Raw genomic sequence first — 3,199 nt, 5'->3', positions numbered from 1 at the left:
TGAGACTACAACTTTATTGTTGTTGGTTGTTATCCTTACCTTATTATCTTCAAGTTTTTTTTTCGGGGACTTAATTTTTATCCCACTCAGCCATTCTTCTTTATCTCATTTGTCTTATGCACCATTCATTTTTAGGCTTATCTAGCCCTCTAAGATTAGAAAAGATTAAGTGTTGATTGATTCCGGTAGTTTGGTATAGCTTGATTAAGAGGATAAGTACTACTCTTGCTTTGCATTATCAATTTAGTACATTAATTAAAGATTTTGCTCATAAATGGTTTTTCCAATATTTTAAAATTATTTTCCTAAATTTAAAAAAAAAAATAAAAAAAAAAATAAAAAAGAGAAATGGTGCGTGGTAATAACAACACAAGGCATGTGAAGCAAGTAAGCAACCTTACAACCCATGCCAAAGCCATTCCTTCCTTAGTTCAGTTTTGTAATACGTTCCTTTTAAACCAAGTTTGGAACACTTATAATAACTTCATATATATACTCGTACAGTATTGCTCTATAACTTTATCTCACAATCAACTAACCATATACCTTTCCTTCTATAACCAATTCATTTCGTGTTTTGATATTGCTAGCCATGCCTATCTACTCAGACTCCGATGATCAAGCTCCTGGCCTGTCTAATATGTCAAGGATGTTTGGCAGAAACCGGTCATTGCATTCCATTTTAGGTGGCCGTAGAGGTAATCCTACCCACCAATTGATTGTTAAAAGTTATTTCTGTGTCCAAATTTAATAGTCACATATACTATATTAGGACGAAATACAAAGAAATTATGCCTACACTACAAGCAAATTGCGGGTTAAATATAATTTGTTATTGTCACAGTCGCTGATATATTGTTGTGGAGGAACAAGACCTTATCAGCATCAATCTTAGCTGGGTTCTCGATAATATGGTTTCTATTCGAGGTGGTTGAACTCCACTTCATCACAGTTGCATGTTACATTCTCATGACCTTCATGCTCGTCCTTTTCATCTGGATTCAAGGAGCAAGCTTCTTTAGATGGTACATCTTTATGCATTAAAAGAACCTATACATTAATAAGTCACAATGTCACATATATGATATATCTGATTATGCTGGTCAAATTCGAATCAATAAATTTATGAATCATGAAATACCCTGTAATAAATTTGACAGGAGGCCTCCGACGATGTATGACATTCAGATATCAGAAACAACAGCGAAACATGTGTTATCAAGAATAAACAAGTTTTTGATAAAGTTCTATAGGATTTCTTGTGGAGAAGATTTCGCACGCTTCTTTGTGGTATGCAATACTGTTTCCCCTTCACAGCTTCTCAAGGAGTTGTCACCGGACCTTTTACTATGCTCTTTCCTCTATTATTTTCAGGCTCTCGCTGCTATTTGGTTATTATCCATCTTCGGAAGCTACTCTAGTGCTCTGAATGTACTATATGTTGGTAAGTATGAAAATTCTTTTTTAGTATGAAATTTTAGACTGCACGGATTTTGTTACATTTTTATTTGATCATGATGTTGTGCTTGTTATTGCAGTGTTTCTCGGGTTGATCACGATTCCAGTTCTCTATGAACGATACGAGAGGGAGGTTACCTACCTTGCCACCCAAGGGAAAGGAGATATGAAGAGATTGTACAGGAAGATAGACACCAAAGTTCTCAGCAAAATTCCAAGAGGACCAGTCAAGGAAAGGAAATATAAGTAAAAAGTTTAAGAAAAATTGGGAAAATATGAATTGTACTTAAAAATTAATGGATCTTTACTCAAATCTATGTGATGAAAAAAAAAAGCTCTAAATCATAATTTTAATTTGTTTATGCTTTGCAAAGAAGAACAAAACTCTGTCCGTCAGTCGTTTTTAGTGATTCGTAATTATGTTGATCATTCAATAAAATCATGTTGCACTTCGGTGAATTTCTCATTTTCTATCTCCTAGTATTGAAGTTAATTCTTAGATTTAATGCTAATATCTGCTAATGATCTTAATATAAACTGACTTCCATGTTATATAATTTTTCGACGAAAAGGCAGACATTTAAGAGAAAGACCCCTGATACATTGAACCTTTATTTGGAACAAAAACATAAGAAAACTTCATCTTTCAAAACCATTTCCTTGGCATATGCTGCAACCTGAAATCCTCAGTGAAAACCCATCAGTGAAAAATATGATTAGCTGTTGTGTTGTTTCGTTGCTCTCCTACCAGATGGCTTACCTGAAAGTTTCAGATTGAATAGTAACAATTAAGAGCAATCTAAAACATACTTCCTCTATCAAAAATTAACAGTCACAATTACTATTGTTGAATGTCTGGAAAAAGGGAGTTGGAAACTAAGCATCAAAATAGTTAGTGAGATAAATAACCTGTCTCAGGCTGCTCTGTTTCACCAGCAGAGTTTCCTTCTGTAGGCAGAACCGGTGTCGGACACATTGTAGGGAAAGGAAAACTTGCAAGCGTTGAGGGTGCAAAGGGGTGTACACCTGCAGCAGGAGGAAAAGGCATCCATTGTGCACATGGAGTTGAACAGCTTGCACATACACTCGGTCTGAACGCCATTCCAACACCAGCTCCTATGCCTGGTCTGATGGGAACAGATTGGGGCACGCTCGAAAATTGCATACCTGGAGTTGCAACACAAGGCATGTATTGTGCTAGGAATTCGCCTTCTCGGGCTTTCTTCATCATCTGATTAAAACAAAGGCTAATAAACAACCAAGTTCATTAATTCATGGTATAACATGTTTTACATGTAGATAACAGTTGTTCCATTTTTACAACAACGTACAGAGTTTTAGATTTTCAACCATAAACCATTACGAATACTGTTATATAGGGCACGTACTTCCATTATTACAGTAAAAATTCAATCATAAACCATTACAGTACTGTTATATAGGGGATGTACATTCATATTTACTGTAACATACAGAGTTTCTGAAACTCAATCATAAACCATTACTAGTAACGTTATATAGAGGATGTACTTCCATTTTTACAATAACACACATAATTTTAGAAATCCAACCATAAACCATTGCAAAAACTGTTACAGGGGATGTGACAGACTATTTAAGAAAGTCTAAGCAAAATAGTTGGCAAAATATGCGAGACTTGCCTCAACTTGAAGCTTTAAGGATTTCACATAGTTTGCAGCATCTTCCAGGATAGAAGCTCGGTCCTTCTGTAATATAGCAG

At 35.2% G+C, this 3,199-nt stretch overlaps 1 protein-coding gene across 1 annotated transcript; it reads left to right on the top strand.

Annotated features, from left to right (window-relative positions):
- Nucleotides 1-329: 329 nt before the first annotated feature.
- On the top strand, nt 330-1,924 carry LOC110718494 (reticulon-like protein B14). The gene is made up of 5 exons (XM_021897332.1): nt 330-698; nt 845-1,025; nt 1,161-1,290; nt 1,375-1,444; nt 1,539-1,924. Exons 1-5 carry the CDS (start codon nt 593-595, stop codon nt 1,706-1,708), a joined length of 657 nt encoding a protein of 218 aa, XP_021753024.1. The 5' UTR covers nt 330-592; the 3' UTR covers nt 1,709-1,924.
- The last annotated feature ends 1,275 nt before the right edge of the window (nt 1,925-3,199 follow it).

The sequence above is a fragment of the Chenopodium quinoa genome, unplaced genomic scaffold (genome assembly GCF_001683475.1).
Source record: "Chenopodium quinoa cultivar QQ74 unplaced genomic scaffold, ASM168347v1, whole genome shotgun sequence".
Classification (NCBI taxonomy): Eukaryota; Viridiplantae; Streptophyta; class Magnoliopsida; order Caryophyllales; family Amaranthaceae; genus Chenopodium; species Chenopodium quinoa.
The sequence above is the reverse complement of the archived record's forward strand: the minus strand, read 5'-3'. Positions and strand labels throughout refer to the sequence as shown.